The sequence below is a fragment of the Callithrix jacchus genome, chromosome 15 (genome assembly GCF_049354715.1).
Source record: "Callithrix jacchus isolate 240 chromosome 15, calJac240_pri, whole genome shotgun sequence".
Classification (NCBI taxonomy): Eukaryota; Metazoa; Chordata; class Mammalia; order Primates; family Cebidae; genus Callithrix; species Callithrix jacchus.
In genome coordinates, this window is record NC_133516.1 from 13,889,455 (window position 1) to 13,911,721 (window position 22,267).

At 41.0% G+C, this 22,267-nt stretch overlaps 1 protein-coding gene across 7 annotated transcripts in view; it reads left to right on the top strand.

Annotated features, from left to right (window-relative positions):
- VPS8 (VPS8 subunit of CORVET complex) overlaps nucleotides 1-22,267 on the top strand; it is a 258,139-nt gene that overhangs the window by 137,929 nt on the left and 97,943 nt on the right. For all 7 annotated transcript variants that reach the window (XM_035275299.3, XM_054246193.2, XM_078350390.1 and 4 more), the window contains 2 exons: nucleotides 3,077-3,123; nucleotides 17,480-17,627. In XM_035275299.3, the coding sequence (XP_035131190.1) occupies nucleotides 3,077-3,123; nucleotides 17,480-17,627 (195 nt within the window). The remainder of the gene's footprint in view (nucleotides 1-3,076; nucleotides 3,124-17,479; nucleotides 17,628-22,267) is intronic.

Consider the following 22,267-nt stretch of genomic DNA (forward strand, 5'->3'; position numbering starts at 1 on the left):
ATATGGAATTCATTCATTCGAATACTTAGTGCAGCCCCATTCTCTACCAGTGTGCTGTGCCCTGGGGACACAAATAAGAATACAACCCTTTCTTAAACGTTCCTATAGAACAGAGAAGCACTTGCATAATTACAGTCCGGTGTTAGAAGAGCAGTACTAGAGATATGGGAAAAGTACTGTAGGAACAAGGGAAGGAGAGAGTGGTGGATGGTGAGAAATACAAGAATGTCCAGAGAGCCCTAATCTGGTCTTGCGTGCTTAATGTCAGATTTCCACACCGAGACTTGGGCAGGGCTTTCTCAATAAAAAGGTTCTGGGCACGTAAAGCCTTGAAGGCATGAAGCAGCATGCATGCTTAGAGAACCTTCAGATCTGTATGAAGCATGGCATTGGGAGGGTGATGGTGGAAGTGGCATTAGATTCAGCTACTAGGGATAGGTGGAGGGGAGGGGCTAAACTAGAGGAGTTGGAATATATACCTTGCAGACAAATACGGAACGGTTTCATATGTGAGGCTATGAAATTTAAACTGTCTTCTGTGTACTGAGAATCACTGAAGCTGTTTTAAGCTAAAGAGCAGTATCTAGATCCATTTTACAGAGTTAACTTTGGATAGCAGTGGAGAGAATGGACTGAAAGGAGAGCAAATGGAGGTCTAGGCAAAAGATGGAGAGGACTAGCACTAAGTCAGTGGCAGTTGGAGAGGACAGATTTAGGATATTTTTGTGAAGTAAAATGTATAGGATCTGGAAATTATTTGAATGTGACAGGAAGAGTTAAAAACAACTCCCAGAGGCCGGGCGTGGTGGCTCACACCTGTAATCCCAGCACTTAAGGAGGCTGAGGTGGGTGCATCATGAGGTCAGGAGTTTTAGACCATCCTGGCCGAGACGGTGAAACCCTGTCTTTACTAAAAATACAAAAATTAGCCGGGTGCAGTGGCGGGCACCTGTAATCCCAGCTTCCCGGGAGGCTGAGGCAGGAGAATTGCCTGAACCCAGGAGGCGGAGGTTGCGGTGAGCTGAGATTGCGCCATTGCACTCCAGCCTGGGTAACAAGAGCGAAACTATGTTTCAAAAAGAAAAAAGAAAAAATTCCCAGATATCAAGCTTGGATGTGTAGCATGATAATGATGAGGTTCATTAACTCAAGAAAAAGACTCATCCATTAATTCGATAAATACTCCTGTACCTGCTCTGGGCAAAAGCATTGAGTGCTGAGGGTACAAAAACATGTAGGTTTGATCCTGCTCTCTAAGAAGACAAATAAGCCAAAAGGCAATTACAGACTAGTTTGCTTGGAATGATGGTGGAGCCCAGGATGCTGGAGTAGCACACAGAAGGACATGAAACCCAGGCTAGTGAGGGAGGGGAGGAGGTGGTGTCTGCCAAAAGTACTCTGTCTCCAGAGCTGCTCTCCCCTTTCAAAGTCAGCAGTTCTGGTAAATTTTGCCTGTGGCGGTGGCTGTGTTGCCATTGTCCTTTAAGATTTAAAATGAGCACTTGTAGGATTTTCTTTTCTTTTTCTTTTTTTGTAGTCTCTAAGGCTACTAAGAGACGGACCCAGTAGATGAGTAGAATGTCATTCATCAGACAAATACATCAAAGTAAAGCATGGGCTGGGCACAGTGGCTCACACCTGCAATCCTAGCACTTCACAAGGCCCAGCCGGGCAGATTGCTTGAGCTCAGGAGCTCAAGACCAGTTGCGGGAACATGGTGAAACCCCATCTCTACAAAAAACAAATCTAGAAAAGTAGCTGGGCGTGATGATGCATGCCTTTCTTCCCAGCTATCTGGGAAGATCACCTGAACCCGGGAGGTGGAGGCTGCAGTGAGCTGTGATCATGCCACTGCACTCCAGCCTGGGTGACAGTGACATTGTGTTTCAAAAAGAAAAAGAAAATTAAAGTATGATGGATTAAAAAAAAGGTGTCTATTTGTGGTCTGTTTGTATTTGCTTTATTGCATGGCTTTTAAAATTGTGCAAGAATCTCACATAGTACCTTTACTTACAAAGTAAACAATCTTACAAAGTACCTTTACTTTTGATGGCAAGAAATATGCCACTGACCAATTGTTTTCAGAATTCTTAAAATGAAAAATATGCCAGAATGTTAAGTTATAACCAAGAAGAAAGTCACGTAAAATGACGCAAAGCAATAGGGAAAAAGTAGAAAATCAGACTGATAAAAATAAATGTCTTTTAAAATCATTTTTTATACTAATATTTTTCATCTTTAAGAGTCATCCATTTTTTATAGGTAAAGTGTGAATGTGTCAAAAAATAAAAAACAAAAACCTAAACAATAACAATTTTTGCATAGAATTCCCAAGAACTTAGAAATATTATTCATACTTTTGTACGGTTTGAAGGTTTATCTCATTTAACCCTTCTATGGTGTGCGGATGGCAGAGAAGATAGTACCGTCTTCTTTTTTTTCCCCCACATAAGGAAATTGAATTGCTCAGAGGATGAGTAACTTACAGAAAGTCATGTAGCGAGTAAATGGCAAAACAGAACCAAGATTTGATGGTGCATTGATTGCTAACATGTTGCAGTTTGGTTGGCAGGCACCTCTTCTGTAGTCGTTTATATTGTTCATGAGCTGTTTTGGTGGTGGTTGTTAGCTTGGACCTCAAACTCCCATCCTCCTGGGACGAACTGTCTCACAGCAACCCATTGCCACAGGAGGACCGGTTAAGGCAGAGTGAAACCCGTCGGTACAGCCAGAGCTCAGCATCCACAGAGCAGTTCCAAGCACCTGCCGCTCCGAGGGTCCTTGTGCTGGGAACAGCTTGGGGATTTGTCTCAGGAGAGGGCTTTTTTTGGCGATAATAGGGTATTTGTGTTCCTTTTACACTGAGAGTTGAATGTGCAACAGTGATTAGAATTATTGAGAAGACATGAAGAACCTCCAAGTGATTCTTTAGCATTTCTTAGATCTGTACAGAGGGCTTAATGGAAACAGTCAGGTATCTGTGCGTTTTAAAGGGATACGTTAGAGTAGTTCTTTACTATGGAAGAATTTGAAAAATTTGTTTTAATGTTTAATTGCATTTCTTATTGTTTTTCAGAACCAGGTTTTGCTTTTCAAATTTTTGAGGAGTCTTCTTGACCCAAGGTATGTTAATAAACTTTAGTCTTTCATAATGTATATGAGAAATAAAAGGAAATAAATTGAGATTAAGTTCCCAGCCCATGGGATCTAAATAGTATAATTAGCTCTGAATTTTTAATATTAGTAGGAGTAACTGTTGCACAGATAATGTGAAAATACAAGATCTGAACAATAGATTGTATCTTGAGATAATATATTTCTTTCCATTTGAACGTGAGCAGCATATATGGTGAGTTCTCATCAGTGTAAATAAAATCATGAAGCCACGCCACACGACATGGATCAGAAGAATTAGCTTCCCCTCCTGCCCTGTTGCATCCTGCCTGCTCCTTACTTCATGCGGGAGACTGATGGTAGCTCTGCTTTCCAAAGTTAACACTTGGTTCCCAGCCTACCTCTATAACTGTATTATGTTTCAAACTCCGACTTAATGTGTTCGGTTTTAAACAACTTCCTGATGGTGGGAAGGAAAGTTGAAATGTGTTTTTCAACTGCTGCTCTGATGCTTATATCAAATAAAAACAAACTGAAGGAGATGACGAAACTAGCAGTGGATTTGTAGGCAAAGCAGTTCTGCATATGAGGTTTCAAAGCTTTGCTGTAACTACATACATTGGGAGTTGAGGGCAGTAATGTTTAGTATCCTTTAAGATGGTTATTCTTGACCAATAGTGTGCGTCAGAATCGCCTACGAAGCTTTTAAAAATTCGGATGCCTTGGCCCAACCCACAGAATCACTGGGAGTTGGATTATTTTGATGCACACCTAGAGTGAAGCATGGAATTTTCCAAGATGGCATCGCTTTCATATCAGACATACACACCGTAGGTGTCATTATAATACATGCTGGCCATCGAAAATAACTATTTACTTACTTTAGCAATTGTAATATTGGTTTTGGTTATTTCAGTGTTCTGTGCTATTTTAAAATACCAGTAATTTGTTGATTGTAAACATTTTTTGAAAGCTCAACCATTTCAATCTTGAATAGGCTGTGATACATTTAAATTTAAGTCAAACAAATGTGTATGTGTAGATGTTTACTAAAAGCAGACTGACTGCATACCCCCCTCCGCTTGTGTTCAAGACCTTTTTGAAGTATCTGTGTTTTAATTCTGTGTCCTCAGATTATTCCTGAAGCTAGACATGCTTTTTTAAAATTATTTTTAAATTCCTATTAATCATTTGTATTTCCCTCAGAGTCAGTTCAGGCCCTTTTCTATTCCCAGATAATTCTGATGGAAATATTTTGGAATTGAGTTGGGAGTGGGAGGAAAGGAAGGAAGGTGGGAAGAGGTGGTAGGGAGAGCTGGGAGCAGGAAACATGGAAATGGGGCGGAGGTGGGAGCTCAGGGGAGGCGGAAGGAAACACTAGCCCCCCTTCTCAGCCCTTTCTCCAGAGCCTGTCCACCTCTTTTCTGTGGCACAGTTCCCTCTTTTCCTCCCCCATATGTTTCCCAGTGTTAGATCCATCCACTCCTCTTCCCTTAGGATAATGTATTTTAATCAAGTCCTTTTCCTCTGCCATCCTACCTGTAGAGACTCAAGCGCGAAGGACAGAAGAAGCTCAGCTTTGAACTTGGCATTTTCTCAAATGAACTATGAAAAGTGATGGTGACCAAGTATATATTTTTTAATTTAAACAAAGCAGTATTAGGTCATATAAATTTCTGTGTCGAAGACTTAGTGTTCTGCTTGGAGAATCCCAGGTCTTGGATTCATCATAGTTTATCCTCTTTCTTTACATCTTACATAGGAGGCAGGCATTGATTTAGATTATGCGCTAAACTTTTTGAATTTGATGTTTGGCGTTTCAACCATTTTTTAATAAAAAGCAAATACAAATAATGTATCTGCTTTGGCATTGCAGTCACTACTTAAACTAAATAGTACCAAAAGAAAGGCATATTCCAGGCATCAAAGGTCTTTAGTGGACAGTCTTGCTCCATTGTTACCTACAACTAGATTTGAAAGATGTTAGTTAGGTAAGACCTTTTATGAATGCTGTGAAAGTTGTTTTGTTCACCAGTAAACCACAGATAGTTTTACTTAAGAAACAGACACATTATTTCCTTAAGCTAACCCTAACCAGATGGTCACTTCAAACATTACTCCTTTCCTGTCGTGTCCATTCAGGTGCAAGGTCCTTCCTTACCTACCTTGAAAAGAGGCAGCGCACTCACAGTCCTTCCTCTCCCCTTCCCCCAAAGAGCGGCAGGACCAGGAGTGACCTCACTCTGACAACAGCCAAATTTCCAGCTTTACTTTTGTCTACCAGAAATTAAGAGCCTTGAAATAACCAGCTGACCTCAGCCCTCCCTTTAAAAAGAGCTCAGCTTTGTATTGATCTGCTCCAAAATATCAAAGACCAAGGATTCTGCTTTGAGAGTCCCAATTCTTGGATTCATCGTATTGTATCCTCTTACTTTATGTCTTACAGAGAGGCAGGCATTGATTTATATTATGCTTTTAAGTTTATTTTTGAATTTGTTGTTTGGCATTTCAATCATTTTCATATAAAGATCATTTTATACAATAGCATCTCAAGCGAACCCATAAAAACCTCCTTAATCCATAATATAAATATGTATATAATACTAGTTGTATATTGAATTCTGGATTGAGGGAGAGAAAGTAGATTAAGAAGGTTGAGTGCAAAAGGAGTGAGGAAAAAAGAGGAAGTCCTCCCTTTCTTGCTTTCAGAGCTGTTCTTAGACACAGTTTTGAATTGTGTAAAGTTTGTTTTTGGTGTCCTTTGAACCCTACCTCCACCCCGTTTTGTCCCCTTCTTTCCACGATGCAGGGTACATGCTCTTCTTCAAGCTGTCTGCATTATAAGCACACCCAGATATAGAGGGTTCTTCATAGATTTAAAAAATTGAAATTACCTTCCTCCCTTTCCCCGTCAAAACTGTTTCTGATTGCTTTGTGGATCTCTGTATTGTATGGCCCTTTTTACAATGAGGAATATATAAATAACACATGAAAACAACAAAGCATTTAAAAGATGGGAAAAAGCTCAAAACCTTTTCCTAATACGGTTGACCTCAAGGGTAAGAAGAAAGCAGAGAGCATGGGTTGGTTTACATTAGTCTCTGATTGACTAACTTCTCATTACATTTTAGCCTTTTTTAGTGACTGTGCTTCTTAACTAACCTAAAGTAAAGGATTAGAGTCTTTTCGGGTACTGGGAAAAGGGAAGTGGGAAACGGAGGGAGTACGGAATACGGAAATAGGGTCAAGCATCAAGAATGGGTAGACTGGCCCTGCCTCGCAGTTTACCTGACAGCCAGCTGTGAAACATTTTACCTTTGTTTCTTCTCTTTTTGTTCTTTTTAAGCAATAGATATTTTTAACCTACAGGTTTTCCCCCCATGAAACTCCTAAAGCAGCATTATGAAGGAAAACAGTTATTTTGAGATGAGGACTGCTTGTGTGTTTGTATTATTGCAGGGTTGCTTTTTTTGCTCTTGCCCCCAATGCCTGAGTTAATAGGCATTCCTGTATATCTAGTTTATGCATATTTAATTTATGCATATTTAATTTAACGTTTACATGTATGGCCAGGCATGGTGGCTCATGCCTATAATCTCAGCACTTTGGGAGGCCGACGCAGGCAGAGAAACTGAGTTCAAGACCAACCTGACCAACATGGTGAAACCCCGTCTCTACTAAAAATACAAAAATTAGCCAGGCGTGGTGGCACATGCCTGTAATCCCAACTACTCAGGAGGCTGAGGCAGGAGAATCGCTTGAACCTGGGAGGCAGTGGTTGCACACACACATACAGGCACATGAATATTTACGCGTATCAAGTTGTTTTTGAGAGGGTAGCTTTTATTTTGTCAACAGCATTTTTAAAGGAGTAGATCATCCAGTTGAATTCATGTGTATATTTTGCTGTGTCTTTACCCAGTGGCTTTACATTATCTTTGTTATGTAAATAGTTTCCTCAGTTGAATTAATTGACCTGCAAAGATATTGGTGGCATCTGTACATAGAAAGATTAGTTTAGGGGGAGAGGGGGTTAATCCTCCAGAAGCAAATTACTTGCCTGAATTGAGGCCAACAGCTTAGGAGAGAGGATTTGCATCCTCTTCTAACTCTTTCCTTTGGGACAGCGGCTACATAAAGCCCACTCCATCCCTACCCCCTGGGTGCCTGGGTGCATTCCTGCTGGCTGCTGGTGATGAATTCTCACAGGAGTTCTCCTGATGTGCTTACATCCAGATGCAGGTTCCTTATGCAGTGGGGATGCTCGAAGGATAATACAAAAGGACACGTGTTTTTTGTGAGGCCATGAGCAGAAGGAGTAAAAGAGAATGCGGGTGCATATTTATATTCAGAATATTTTCCTCAGTATGATTTTCCTGGTAATGTTGATTTAGCCTTTGTTAACAATATTCTGAAGGCTTCTGAAACATATAGTATGATTTTCCTGTAAGAAAAAACACATATTTCACATTGTATCTCAAAGTCCTTAATCCAAGTAAAGTAAAAATCGAACATTGTTAAGAAAATGAGTAACTTCGCCAAGGAGCAAAATATAGATTATGGAAATGGTTATGCATTGGATTTTAGTTGAATCTGTCAGTGTTTCTGTTTATATTTTTGAAGGGACATTTTAAGATATTGATAGTATTGAAATAGTATATTTCAAAGTTAAAATACAAAATTAGAAGATTATATATGTTTATGAACTTTGACATATTAAAAAAAATACGTGTTTCAGTGAGTGCCTACAGTGGCCAAGGTAATGGTTCATTTTGCCTGGCCTACCCTAGGTCTTATATCTTTGGGTAGTATTTTGCCAGCAACTCAAATTCAGCCTTTTAAATTGTAACACATCATCACCTCCTAATCACCAATCAGTCAGCTCCTCTCTTTCTGTCTCTCTCTCTCTCTCTCTCTCTATATATATATATATATATATATACACACACACACGCGCACACACACACACACAGACACACACACACACACGTTTATCACATATATATTTCTTTAGTCCTTTAATCAGTACTTACCTATAAAGAAATTGTTATTTATACTCACTTTTTCCAACCTAAATCACTTCTCTTTTATTTTCTCTCTTAACAATATTGTAAACTGATTCATTTCATGTAGCAATTTACTGAGTAACTACAGCATACCAAGCACTTGACAGGCATGGGAGATAAAATGATGAATGAGACAGGACCCTCCCCTCAGAGAATTTACATTCTCATGGAGGAAGATAGGGAAAAGCAGGTGATTATGTATAAGTATCGTAAATAAAATCCTGAGAGTGATGAACAAGTTTTCACTTTGCTTTATCCATTCCAACTTCATCTTCTTACCACACCATACCACATGGAAACAGTTACCAAAATCTATAAAATCTATCTCTTTTGTATCTCTCTCTCTCCCTCTCTCTCTTTTTTGAGATGGAGTCTTGCTCTTTTGCCAGGCTGGAGTGCAGTGGCATGATCTCAGCTCACTGCATCCTCCACCTCCCAGGTTCAAGCAATTCTCCTGCCTCAGCCTCCCCAGTAGCTGGGACTACAGGCACGCACCACCACACCCAGCTAATTTTTGTAGTTTTAGTAGAGACAGGGTTTCACCATGTTGACCAGGATGGTCTCGATCTCCTGACCTTGTGATCCGCCTGCCTCAGCCTCCCAAAGTGCTGGGATTCCAGGTGTGAGCCACTGTGTCCAGCCTTCTATATCTCTTATACTGTAAGTGATTTTTCCTCTTGTCCATACCTCCGCTGCCCTGGTTTAGGCACTCAGCATCCCTCCTCTGGTTTCTTTTGCTGGTTTCCCAACTGTAATTACCCAACAGGTTCTTGCTGCGACACAGAAAAACCGATTCACTGACACCACAGTATTGCAGTAGAGAAAGAGATGAATTAACACAGAGCTAGCCACTTGGGAGGATTGCAGTTATGACTTAAGTCCATCTCCTGGAGAACTCAGAGGCTAGGGCTTTTGTGGATAATTTGGTGGGCAAGGAGCTAGGGAATAGGCACTGCTGACTGACTGGAGAGGAAATCACAGTAGTGTGGAAAATGGTCCTTATGTGTCGCGTCAGCCTCTGGGTGGGAGCCACAGGACCTGTTTAGTCATGAGTCCCAGGTCTGGTTAGAGTCAGAAGATGACCAGAATGCACCAAGTCTGAAAAACACCTGCAAAGATTAATCTTAGGTTCTCTGCAGTAGTGGTGTTATCTATAGGAGCAGCTGGGGAGGTCACAAATCAAGTCACAAATCTTATGACCTCTGGCCATATGACTCCTTGAGCAGCAAGCGATTATAGAAAGGCAAGCTAGATTACAATGGCTGGCTGTCATTTAGCTACACCTGTATTTTAGCAGAATGCGGGCTCCACCCATAATCCTAATCCTGTGGTCTTTCATTAGTCTTACAAAGGTGACTTTGGTTCGTCAGCAAGGAGGGGGTTCGCTTTAGGGACAGAATCTTACCATTCTTGCTTCCAAGTTAAACTGTAGACTCAATTCCACTCATGGTTAGCTTGGCCTATGGCCAGGAATGAGCGAGGACAGCCAGCCTGTGAGGCTTGTAGCAACATGGAGTCGGTCCTGCTGGATTTCTCTCACTGTCATAGCCTTTGCAGCGGCAGCTTCATAACCAGCTTGCCTGCCGTTTCCGTTTTGAACAGGCAGATAATGATAATGTTCTCTGCCACTTTCCTTAAGTTCTTTCAGTTCCCAGTGGATGTCTCAGGTGACATCCACTCTTCCTGGCATACACGGCCTTTCTTGTACAAAAGGATTCAGGCCCATCTGGCCAGCTGCAGTTTCTTCCGTCTTCCTTCCTCTTCTCTCCTTTGGTGCTGAACTTTTGTTCATACAGTACACTACACATTGCCATTCTTCCTTCGCATACCTGGTCCCCTCTTCATCCACGTTGCTGTCTTGAGAGCAGTTTACTTATGTGTAGTAAGAGCTGTAAAGTCATTTTAGGGGAAAAAACAATTTTTTTTCCTTTTTAGTTCTTAGTTTAGACACTTTACTGAAAACAAAAGTCAGATTAACAAAAGAAAAGCAAGCAGAAGCTTATTAATGTGTGACATACCAATTATGAGGGACGGGCCTCAGTTCAGAAGTATTTCTCTCTCACAGCAGTGGCTTATGGGCTTTGCTGAAACAGTATTTTAACAAAAAGCCTTAAATGTTACATAGTGACAAGACAGCAGAGAGCAGTTCCAGCCTAGTAAAAGGTGGGAACGTGTGTGGGAAGACAGTCACATCTGCTCCGAGATTCCTCTGGGGCCTGCTGGGGCCTTCGCTGGGCAGATAATCAAGTGCTGTCTCCAGGAAAGAAGAATGTGTGTCCTGCCATCAGGCAGATAGAGGCGGGGGCAGAGGGTTCCCTGCATTTTCATTCAATCCTCTGTATTTTGGGGAGACGTATTTTGGTTTTGTTCGGTGCTCCCTTTGAAACTTCAGTTTCAGAAAGTTTCACATATGAAAAGCTAGGTGGATAGCTCTGGAGAGATTTGGGTTAGAGGTTTTGACATAAAGTTTGGCAGAGGGCAGAAAACCATAGATTGAACCAAGTGGAAAGGAACAAATTCAGGTACATTGTCCCATATCTTATTGAAACAGTCTTTTAGTTCCGAGAAGTGCTCCATTCAGTTGATCAGTTGTATCTTCAGGAGGTGATGTCGTGGGCAGGTTTTTTTTTTTTTTTTAATCAAAATTAACTCTCTTGTGGTGTAGACAAACATATTTGACAAGAGGTATGTCTGTGGAGGCAAAAGAAAAACAAAGGTTAATGTTTGGAGCAGTCTGTTAGCTAGTTTAATTCTGGAGCGCCGTCAGCGGAGAAGATTGTTATATTTGTTTTCAAAATACTTACGGGTGGAGTAAAAGTCAACTGTGATTCTGCCAGATTTTTCTGGATTGCTGCTGCATCAAAGTTTCAGTGGACTTTTTTCCGTGAATAAGTTGTTCTGTGATTTCTTCGAAGTTTACATCAAGTTGTCTACCTTTAGTTTGCAGGGCTTCGGGGAAAGCACACTTCAGGTCAGAAAGGTAGGAGAAAAATTAGAAATGTTCTATGTGAGTCATAGCCAGACATTGGAGGAAACTAAAATTCAGGATTCAGTCCAGATAATAAAAAAAACCTCAAAAGCAGTGGACAGGTCTAGAATCTAACAACAGATGTGCCATAGTTTTCTTCTGAAACATAAGTTTTCTCTTTATAATTACCCCTATTCTTAGGATATTTAGGGTAATCACACTAATTTAATTATAAAACACGTTTAGCCTTATTATACATGGCCTGATTATTTATATAAAGTGCAACAAGAATAGTAATTGGCCATATAGACTCTTTTTTTAAATTTGCTGTCTTGGAATTTATTATAAGAAACCTCAGATTATACCTTTAAAAGTCTCTACAGGCCAGGAATTCAAGACCAGCCTGGGCAACATAGTGAGGCCCCATCTCTAAAAAAAATAAAAATGAAAAATTAGCCAGGCATAGTGGTCACACCTGTAATCCCAGCTACTCAGGAGGCTGAGGTAGAAGGATTACTTGAGCTGAGGAGTTTGAAGTTACCGTGAGCTGCGATTGTGCCACTGCTATTACGTTGCAGCCTGGATGACAGAGGGAGACCCTGTCTCCCAAATGCAGAAAAGCCGCTTCAGGCTAGGAAGCCAAGCTATGGACTTGCCATCAGATTCTACCTCTAGACTTGGGTGAATTCATTTTTTCTTGGGGTCCCCATAATATTCAGAGGTTCCTGGGCCTGTCAGAAAGTGACATTCTTTACTTACCACAGGCTGGGAATCATGTAGACGTGGCACCATGTCTAAGGAACCTTCTTCTAAGGACTTTAATGGCTCTTGAAAGTAAACCTTAGTGTCTTAAAGTGGTCTGGAAATACAGCATCCCAGCCTGTATAGAATTACAGTGATTCAAGTGACATTTATACCTGATGTGGTTATAGAACTAAAGGATTCTTCTGTCCCCGAAATCATTAGACTCTTATTTCTGTGAGCTTATAAAGTTCATTTTTCCTTCCTTTGTAGGAGAACAATATATACTTTCTTTTCCTGACTATCAGAGAAATAACATTTTATTAAAATTTGGAAGATGAGTCCGGATGAGGTGATTCACACCTGTAATCTCAGCACTTTGGGAGACTGAGATGGGCAGATTGCTTGAGCCAAGTAGTTCGAGACCAGTCTGAGCAACACAGTGAAACCCTCTCTCTTTAAAAACTAGCAGGGCATGGTGGTGCACACCTGTAGTCCCAGCTACTTGGGGGCTGAGGTGGGAGAATTGCTTCAGCCAAGGACGTCAAGGTTGCAGTGAGCCGTGATCATGCCACTGTACTTCAGCCTAGCCAACAGAGTGAGATTCTGTCTTTTAAAAAAAAAAGATAAAAAAGATTTGAAAGATTACATTTTGGCATTTGATTAGTAGTCAAACCGGGAAAGTGGAAAAGTGACCAAATCCCCTGAAGCAGATCCTGTCTTAGATCTGCTGTTACATCAGTTTGATGTGTCAGAATCGTGGCTGTCAGGCAAATAGTGAGCTCGCTGCTTTGTTCTGTGCCTCACAGAAGTTTATGAGGAATTGTGGCTGTTCCTAGAAGTGGAAATACTGTTAGTTCTGTGGATCGTGGCATCATGATGGGGAGCAAAGAGACAGGGATGCACTGGATTCCTTCTCACTGCAGGAAACTTTCTGTCCCGGTCAATGCTTGTCACATTTGTAGACACCACTGTGATTATATGTTACAATTTCATACAGATTTTCTAGGTATTGTCTTGCTGCCTGTAATAATCACATGTAACATATTTTTCAGGCAGATTGGTGTTTAGTTGGCACAGGATTACATTTGGCATTTTTAACACAGAACGTGCGTGGAAAGCTGAAAGTTCAGCTTAAAGGCCTTGTGATTTGAGTGAAAACTAGAGAGAATATAATGTTTTGTTGTTGTTGTTGTTGTTTAATTGAGACAGAGTCTCTCAGTATCTCTCTCTGTTGCCCAAGCTGGAGTGCAGTGGTGTGATTATAGCTCACTGCAACCTCCGCCTCCCGGATTCAAGTAATTCTCCTGCCTTTGTCTCCCAAGTAACTGGGATTACAGGTGTGCGCTACCATGCCTGGCTAATGTTTTGTGTTTTTAGTAGAGATGGGGTTTTACCATGTTGGCCAGGCTGGTCTCAAACTCCTGGCCTCAAGTGATCTGCCCACTTCAGCCTCCCAAAGTGCTGGGATTGTACAGGCGTGAGTGACCATACCCAGCAGTTTTTTGTTTTTTTCACTGTAGCTTGTTGTGAGTGATATATTTGAGTTCTCAGTCTAAAAGGTGCTGGATAATCAAAAGGGGGACACCACATCTAAGGACTGGATATATGGGATTGAGCAGAGAATGTAAGCAGACAGGATTTAGGATAAGCTGAAGTGGACCCAAATTATAAAAACAAGATACTGAAGGAGATTGTGAAATCCTCTTCCTTAGAGAAAGGGAAGATTAATCTGGACTGGCCTATTTAGATACACATTTTAGAGTGAGGGGGCAGGAATAGACTAGCCTTTAAAAAATTCCAACACAATGTTAATTTCTTTGTCAAATATTAGGAAGTCAGAATTTGAATTTTATTTAATTTTTATTTTACTTTAAGTTCTGGGATCCCCATAATATTCAGTCTGAGCACATGTGTAGAATGTGCAGGTTTGTTACATAAGTATACGTGTGCCGTGGCGGGCCCTCCCCTCACCCGTAAACCCTCAACAGGCCTTGGTGTGTGTTGTTCCCTTCCCTGTGTCTATGTGTTTTCATTGTTCAGTGCTCTCATGAGTGAGAACATGCAGTGTTTGGTTTTCTGTTCCTGTGTCAGTTTGTTGAGCATGATGACTTCCAGCTTCATCCATGTCCCTCCGAAGGACATTATCTCATTCCTTTTTATGGCTGCATAGTATTCCATGCTGTATATGTTACCACATTTTCTTTATCCAGTCTATCATTGATGGGCATTTGGGTTGCTTCCAAGTCATTGCTATTGTAAATGGTGCTGAAATAAACATACATGGGCATATGTCTTTGGAGTAGAATGATTTATATCCCTTTGGGTACATACCCAGTAATGGGATTGCTGGGTCATATGGTATTTCTGGTTCTAGCTCATTGAGGAATCACCACACTGTCATCCACAATGGTTGAACTGATTTACAGAATTTGAATTTTAGAATAGTGGTAATGTGGGCCAGACATGGTGGCTCACACATGTAATCACAGCACTTTGGGAGGCTGAGGCAGGTAGATCACTTGAGCCCATGAGTTTGAGACCAGCGTGGAGCAACATGGTGAGACCCTGTCTCTACAAAAAATCGAGAATTAGCCAGGCATGGTGGTATACACCTGTAGTCCCAGCTACTTAGGAGGCGGAGGTGAGAGGATCACTGGGGCCCAGGAGGTGGAGGTTGCAGTGAATTGAAATCATACCACTGTACTCCAACCAGAGCAACAGAATGAGGCTGTCTCAAAAAAAATTTTTTTTATGTACATTTTTCAAAACTGTTATATGTTTTAATTTTTCCCTAGCAATGGTTCCGTTTACAGAGTTGTAGAGTAAAAGTAGATATATTCTCCAACCTGAATTCTGTGGTAGGCAGGGTTTGTGTGTGTGTTTCACAAGGCACACACATGCTTTCTTCTAAAACTGACAAAAGAAAGCAGTGGGTATATTGCAAAGCAGATAGTTAATAGAAGACTAAGAGACAGCTTTGGGAAGTGGATGTAACAAATTTATATGCAAGACCGATAAGCAACAGTCAGAAATGGATGTAAATTCATTAATGCGACAGCTTATTTATTAAAGTTTTGAATATATTGATATGGCCTGATCGTTTCCCATCCGACACATTATTTCTCTCACAAATGAATCCATCAAAATCTGTTCATGTGGTGATTTGCTTGGTTTGATGCATATTCACAGCTTTAGTTCTTGTAAATGGTTGCGTCAGTAACTTTTCTGGAAAGAATTAAGTACTGTTATTCATGCTTATGTCTAGTCTTAACTTGCTCCATAGTCTTGCATTTATAAGACATATTAACAGAAGTCTGATGTAAACGAAATACAGCCAGTTTGGCATAAACATCTGGAAAGTACAGGGAAACAGTGGCGAGCATCCCCATTTTCTTTTACATAATAGTGATCTCTTGAGACACAGCCTCGATCCCTCTGATAATAAGGTAAACCAGTCTGCGCTGGTGACCAAAATGTGTGTGGGCATTTTTCCTCACAAACCACTCAAGCAATTGTATAGCGGGCACCAACTGGGTAGCCTACCATTTCACTCATTTCTGACACTGTCTATCTGGAGTTACTGTCAGATCCTTGTCAACTGAAGAAATACAAGGGTCATAAATTTTGAAAGGAGAGCTTTATTTCACATAAAGGGTTGCAGCCTACAAGGTGACCATTCTTACAGTCTGGGAATCATAGCCTCTGGCAGAAACTGAAAACAGGCAGTTCAAGGGAAGGGTAAAGGGAACAGTTGTTTATGCTGAGTAAGGTACCTAAGTACATATATTCAATTACCTGTAGGAGAAGTCATGACTATTTATGAAAGGAGAAAGTTGCACATGCACAATAGAGATTCGTGCCTTCTCAGGGGCCCAGTGTTCAAAACATGGAAGTGTTAGCACAGTCCAAAGAGGCAGTTTTCAGCCCTCTGACATCAAAAGGTGAAGCAGATGACACGAAAACTCTCACTGCATGTCCTCTGCCATCCTGCCAAAACAGTTCTGGAGATGGTTGTTAGTTTTTAGGAAGGGATGTGTTGTGAAACTGGTGAGCTGTCACGTTGAGGCAGCAAAGGTGGAGGAAGAGGCTGGTCACCCACAATTGGCTAACGGCAGTGAAACAGTGAGTCATCTGTCCTGTGTTTTCCAGAGCTGGTTTCTGCTTACTCCTTAGGAATGAATTCTGGTTAAAGGTGAATGAGGGGCATACCGAGGCGTGTCCGACCTCCTATCCTGTAATGGCTGGGAACTCAGTTTTTAAGATGAGGTCTGTTACCTGGATCCACTCACTTGGTGCAGTAAAGCCAAACACCCACATTGAGGTTTGTAGTTAGAGAATGGAAGGCGTTTCTTTGCAGGGCACCACACAAGGAGAATCAGCAGCTCATGCTTGAGACTGGACCTCCATGATGGCTTCCAGGAAGAGTTTTTAAAGGCAGGGCAACATTTCAGGAAGGCAGAAATTACAGGCCCAATTGCAAATCACTACATGGAGGTTATACATTGATTTGGCCCAAAAAGATGGAGTATCTTGAAGTGGGGGTCTTTTATGGCATAGATGGATTCAGAGGTTCTTTTGAATTGCAGTTGGTTAAGGAAGCAGGGCTTTGTTTAAGAACTTGGGGTGGGCAGAAGGTAATATTAAGGTTTGGCCTGTGGGTGTGACTCTCTCCAGACCCTTCAAGAAGCAATGTAGAGCAAACAACAGCAATCAGAGTTCAGTCCTCAGGGGCCCCCAGTCTGAGTTCTGCATGACAGTGGTTGGCATTTCCCATCTGGTTGTGCAGGTTTCAGAAAAACAGCTCAGGGACATATGTTAAGATGTGACCTTTAATTTCTGCCGGGAAGCAAACAGCTTGTGGCTCTGACCTACTTGGGTGGCTGTTGTTACAGGCTGTTTCTTTGTTATCATGTTGCTCATTTACTTCTTTTTTTTGTTTTTTTGAGATGGAGTTTCACTCTTTTTACCCAGGCTGGAGAGCAATGGTGTGATCTCGGCTCACTGCAACCTCCGCCTCCTGGGTTCAGGCAATTCTCCTGCCTCAGCCTCCTGAGTAGCTGGGACTACAGGCACGTGCCACCATGCCCAGCTAATTTTTGTATTTTTAGTAGAGACGGAGTTTCACCATGTTGACCAGGATGGTCTCGATCTCTTGACCTTGTGATCCACCTGCCTCGGCCTCCCAAAGGCTCATTTACTTCTACAGGTTAGCTAGATGCCTGGAATTTCCATTGAAGAGATTCAAGATTTTTCTTTATTTTCATGCTTGAAGGGAAGGGGAAGGTGTGTGTCGGGCCCTGAGAGAGGTCCCCGCTCCATCTCAGTTTCGCTAAGTTGGTTGGAGGGTTTAGGATTTTCCTTTTATTTCTCTCCCCACAGGCTTAGTCCCACAAACTAGCCCCTGCCTCAGGTACCAAGCGTAAGCCCCAGCTTGTAACCTGTGCATTGAGATTTTCAATTCATATTTTTACCTGACCAGCAGGTAGTCCTAGTTTTAATGTAATATGCATTTTACTGGTAGCTTTTAATTATAGATGTGATTAAATAATGCTACCATTGAGTATTCTCTTATCTTTTGTGTTTTTAGGGAAGGTGTTCATATAAATCAAGAATTGCTGCCCGTATCTCCCTGCATCACAGAGCAGTTCATCGAGCTGTTGTGTCAGTTCAACCCAAACCAAGTTATAGAGACTCTGCGAGTGCTTGAGTGCTACCGTCTGGAAGAAACTATTCAGGTGAGACCAACGACGTAGAAGAGACGAGAGTAAACTCTGCTCTGACATTCCCCATTTGACAGACGATCAAAGTAAATGGGGAAAAAGATATAATTTCTTTTTTAAACCTTATAAATTCTTAGTTGAGACTCTCCTGAAAAAAGTTAGATTAACAAATATCTGCTATACCCATCATGTGGCAGAAACCTCAGCTCAAAAGTATCTTTCTCAGGGCAGTGGCTTAGGGGCTTTGCTTAAACTGTATTTTAACAAAGAGGCTTAAATCTTTTTTTTTTTTCCCCCGAGATGGAGTCTTACTCTGTTGCCCAGGCTGGATTGCAGTGGAGTGATCTCAGCTCACTCCAACCTCCGCCTCCCAGGTTCAAGCAATTTTCTGCCTCAGCCTCCTGAGTAGTGAGATGACAGGCACCCGCCACCACACCCAGCTAATTTTTGTATTTTTAGTAGAGACAGGGTTTCACCATGTTGGCCAGGCTGGTCTTGAACTCCTGATCTTGTGATCCACCCGCCTCTGCCTTTCAAAGTCCACCGTGCCTGGCCAAGCCTTATATCTTGCATAGTGATAAGACAGGAGAGAGCAGTTCCAGCCTAGTAAAAGGTAGGAGGATGTGTGGGAAGATAGTCAGATCTGTTCCCGGATTCCTCCTGGGCCTGCTGGTGCTGTCTCCAGTAAAGAAGAATGTATATCCTGCCATTAGGCAGATAGAGGCAGGGGCAGAGGGTTCCCCTGCATTTTCATTGACCAACAGTCCTCAGTATTTTGGGGAGATATATTTTGGTTTTGTTCAGTGTTCCTTTTGAAACTTTGCTTTCAGAAAGTTTCACGTATTAAAAGCTAGGTGGATAGTTCTAGAGAGATTTGGGTTGACATAATAGATTGGCAGAGGGGAAAAAATCATAAATTAAGACAAGTGGAAAGGAACAAATTTGGGTACATTGTCCCATATCTTATGGAAATAGTCTCTTGGTTGTGAAAATACCTCAATTTAGTTAAATAGTTGCATCTCATTTTAGGAGGTGCTATTTTAAGTACGTTTCCATCATAGTTAGGTGTAGGCCAATAGGCATTTAATACAAGGCATTTCTGTAGAAACAAAGAGAAACGCACGTGACTGTTTGGAGCAGTCTGCAGGCTTGTCTCTCAGTCTGGAGGGGAGCCAGCCGAGAATATTTCCAGATTTGTGTTTAAAGTGTCTGTAGCTGGGGTGAAAGTAGAAGCGGCAATCTGACAGATTTTCCGGGATTGCAGTTTGAACGAGGTGTTCCAGTGAACTTTCTGTCCATAAGTAAGTTGTGGTGATTTCTCCGAAGTTTATATCAAGTTGTCTAGCTTTTAGTGTGCAGGGCGTCAGGAAAAGCAGTTTTAATTTCAGTGATTCCAAGTCAAAAAGTGGGAGAAAATTTTCAAATATTAGTTTGGAGAATTGGTCAGATACTGGAGGAAACTGAAAATTCAGGATTTGGTCCAATTGCATGTAAATCATAAAATCTCAAACCATGAGTTAGAATCTCATAATGTTTACTGTAGGTTTTTTCTTCTGAAGGTTCTCCCATTTTTACCAAAAATAAACACAATAAGTTCAGTTGATGTGTAAAATAAGTTTAGTGTCATTATATCTGGCTTGATTATTTATATAAGTACTGCAAGAGTAGTGATTGGCCGTTTAGGCTTTTTAAAAATCTGCTCTGCCGAAACTTAGAATAAATCTCAGACTTGACCTTTAAAAGTCTCTCATCTTCAGGCTGGGAAACAATCATCAGATTTTACCTGCAATGCCTGGGTATATTCTTTTTTTGAGGCCCCCAAATATTCTGAGGTTCCTGGGTTTCTCAGAAGGTGGCATTCTTGACTCACTGCAAGGCTGGGAACCCTGCAAGGGTACCATCTTGACAGGATACCAGGCCAGTTTTTCCAAGGACTTCGATTGCCTCCGTAAAGTTAAGCTTAGTTCCTTGAAGCAATCTGGTTATATCTAAAAATAATGACATCCCAATCAAAGCCTTGGTAATATCACCGTGTTTCCCAATTTCTCCGCTACAAACAGAGCAAATTCTTACTGAACTCATGAAAATAACCATATTGCCATAGAATATTCAGCTTCCAAATTTGGGAAGGATCAGGTATAGAAAAAAATAAATGTTTTAATTTTGCTCACAAAAAATATACTCTACCAAATTATTTTAAGGCTATGAATAGCCCCTGCCCATCCCCACCCCAGAAAAAAAGTTTTCTTGATTCTGGAAAGCAGCACACAAAAAGTATCAGTGTTTCAAACACATCATAACGATTACTTCAGTCCAGTGTGGTTAATTCCTGTTTTTCTTAATGTCAGATTAGCAATTATGAGGCCAGGTTTGTTTTTTCCATTGGGGTTTGAGAAATTTTTACCCAAACCAGTGATAATGTGGTGTCACACTTGTCAAAAGCCTGTATTCAAGAGTATTTGTTGCACTCTTTTGACCTCCTTGAAAATGCAACACTTTAGAATTTGCCAGGAGATCTCAGAAAAAAAGTGTCAAAATAAAGTAATTAACTGTGGACAACGTAACTTAACACAACTGTGATTAAAGGCACAGTTGTCAAGGAAATTTGGTTATTTTCTGTGGCCTACAACAATTTAACATAATAACCCAAAATATGACTGATAATGTATACCAAGACATAGCAGATTTCTAGGGATTTCATGGAATTTTGGAAGACATATTAATAACACTATATACAAATGCAATTCAAAGAAGGTTAAGCATCATTTCTTATGTGACAGTGTTTCCCATATAATTTAGTGCATCAAATAAGCTGGTTTATTATCTCTTTTTTATTATTTTCTTCAGGCACCCTCTGCAACATCCCAATATTAGGCTGAGGTTAAAAAGACTCAGTTTTGGCTGGGCATGGTGGCTCATACCTGTAATCCCAGCACTTGAGAGGCCAAGGTGGGTGGATCACTTGAGGTCAGGAGTTCCGGACTAGCCTGACCAACGTGGTGAAACCCCATCTTCACTGAAAATACAAAAAAAAAATTAGCCTGGCATGATGGCACACATCTGTAGTCCCAGCTACTCGGGAGGCTGAGGCAGGAGACTTGTATTAACCCGGAGGCAGAGATTGCAGTGAGCCGAGATCTTGCCACTGCACTCCAGCCTGGGCGACAGACAGAGTGGGACTCTGTCTCAAAAAAAAAGAAGACTCAGTTTTAGAATTTGAACTTTGATTTCGAGAAGCCTGTCAAATATGTCAAAGGTTTAAAAGATTTGATCAGAATAGGATCACAGTTCACTGAAAGTCATGGTAATTCATGAGTCAAAGTGATAAGTACAAGGGAGACTTACATATGAAGTTACTTGTGTAAGTTCGTAGCTAGTAAGTGGTAGCCCCTGAGATTGAACCCATAGTCTGACTCCATAGTGTATGCTCTTAATTGCTGTGATAAACTGCTTCTTCATTTATTTTAGTATCGTCAGCTTTATAGAAAGTATGATAGAAATTCTAACCAACTCAGTACGCATAGAAAAAGGAACATAGTAAAAATATTGAAAGGAGACCAAGCTCTGGTTTGCAGACACAGATGATTAGATAGTCCTGTTGTGTCGTAAGACTTAATAGACTAAATAGCAGTTGAGTAGCGTTAGCATGCTCATTGCCGTATTCTCTTCCCTTATTTTCCTGTTGCTAAATGAGAATGTCTGTATACACACACACACATACACACACACACACACACACACACACACACACACACACCATTTTCTGTAACAGCACGGTTCCCATTTAACATTTATTTTTTAGCTGTCATGTATCTCTCTTCCTTTGCTGTCAACATTCTCGAAACAGTTGCCTGTATTTTCTGCATCTACCTCCTGAACTGCCCCTACATACTTTTAAAAATATTTAATTATGAAATATTTTAAACCTACAGAAATGTGCTGACTTGCAATTATGTGTATACCCACCAGCCAAATCTAACAGTTAACATTTTGCCATACTGGCCTTAGATCTTCGTTATCTTCTTGTTCCTGTTTATATTAAAAGTAAAGCACCCATTATCTGTCTTGCACCCCCCGCCCCTGAAGTCACCACCATCCTAGACTGGTATTTATCTTCCTGATCTATGTTTTGAATTTTTTCTATATGTGTCTGTATCTATAAAATACATGATACAGTTGTATATGTTTTTAAAGTTTATATTAATATACAGTAGGTATTTTATTATAGATCACTTTTTTTAACCAATTTTTTTTTTTTTTTTTTGATACAGAGTCTTTCTCTGTTGCCCAGGCTGGAGTGCAGTGGTGTGATCTCGGCTCACTGCAAGCTCCACCTGCTAGGTTCAAGTGATTCTCCTGCCTCAGCCTCCCAAGTTGCTGAAATTATGGGCGCGTGCCACTGTGCTTATTTTTGTATTTTTAGTAGAGATGGGGTTTCACCATGCTGCCCAGGCTGATCTTGAACTGCTGACCTCAAGTGATCTGCCAGCCTTGTGATCTCCCAAAGTTCTGAGATTACTGTTGTGAGCTACTGCACCCGGCCACTTTTACTAAATTAAAAAAAAAAAATGTTTATACATGTAGATCTACTTCATTCATTTAATGATCATATGCTAGTCTGTCAAATGAATATGCCAATTTATTTCCCTGTTGGC